At 45.3% G+C, this 468-nt stretch overlaps 1 protein-coding gene across 2 annotated transcripts in view; it reads left to right on the top strand.

The window, feature by feature from the left end:
* wdr7 (WD repeat domain 7) overlaps positions 1–468 on the top strand; it is a 126,123-nt gene that overhangs the window by 110,303 nt on the left and 15,352 nt on the right. For both annotated transcript variants that reach the window (XM_008295957.1, XM_008295956.1), the window contains one exon: positions 122–221. In XM_008295957.1, coding sequence (XP_008294179.1) covers positions 122–221 — 100 coding nt within the window. The remainder of the gene's footprint in view (positions 1–121; positions 222–468) is intronic.

Below are 468 nucleotides of genomic sequence, written 5' to 3'. Positions count from 1 at the left end.
TCTTTATTGCTAACAGTGGAGTTGTTTTGTTCTTTGTCTTCTTAAATCCTCCTTTGTTTCCTTCTGTATAGCGAAGTTACACCTTGTTGAATGTTAAACATGTTGTCGTCCCCTTGTCCAGGTTCTACATGGTCGGTTACTGTGACCGCAGTCATCGCATCGCCGTCGGAGCTCGCCAAGGCTCGGTAGCCCTCTACGATGTTCGTACGGGAAAATGCCAGGTAGGTTCACAGCTACGCAACTCATCTCCGCTGCTCTGCTGTTTGACCGCAAACAGTTTTCGATTGGTGCTACAGTCAGGCTTTCAACTGCTCACCAACTTTATCCATCCATCCATTTATCCAACCACCATGATCAGTCTATCAACCCACCGATCTTTCTTCCATCCATCCTTCATTCAATCACTCCAAACTACATTCTACAACATTTCCATTGGTTTGTCCACCAGTTTTACCTTAAGTCTTCTCT

The sequence above is a fragment of the Stegastes partitus genome, unplaced genomic scaffold (genome assembly GCF_000690725.1).
Source record: "Stegastes partitus isolate 25-593 unplaced genomic scaffold, Stegastes_partitus-1.0.2 Scaffold1091, whole genome shotgun sequence".
NCBI lineage: Eukaryota > Metazoa > Chordata > Actinopteri > Pomacentridae > Stegastes > Stegastes partitus.
Note: the sequence above shows the minus strand (reverse complement) of the source record. Positions and strands in the feature narration are given on the sequence as shown.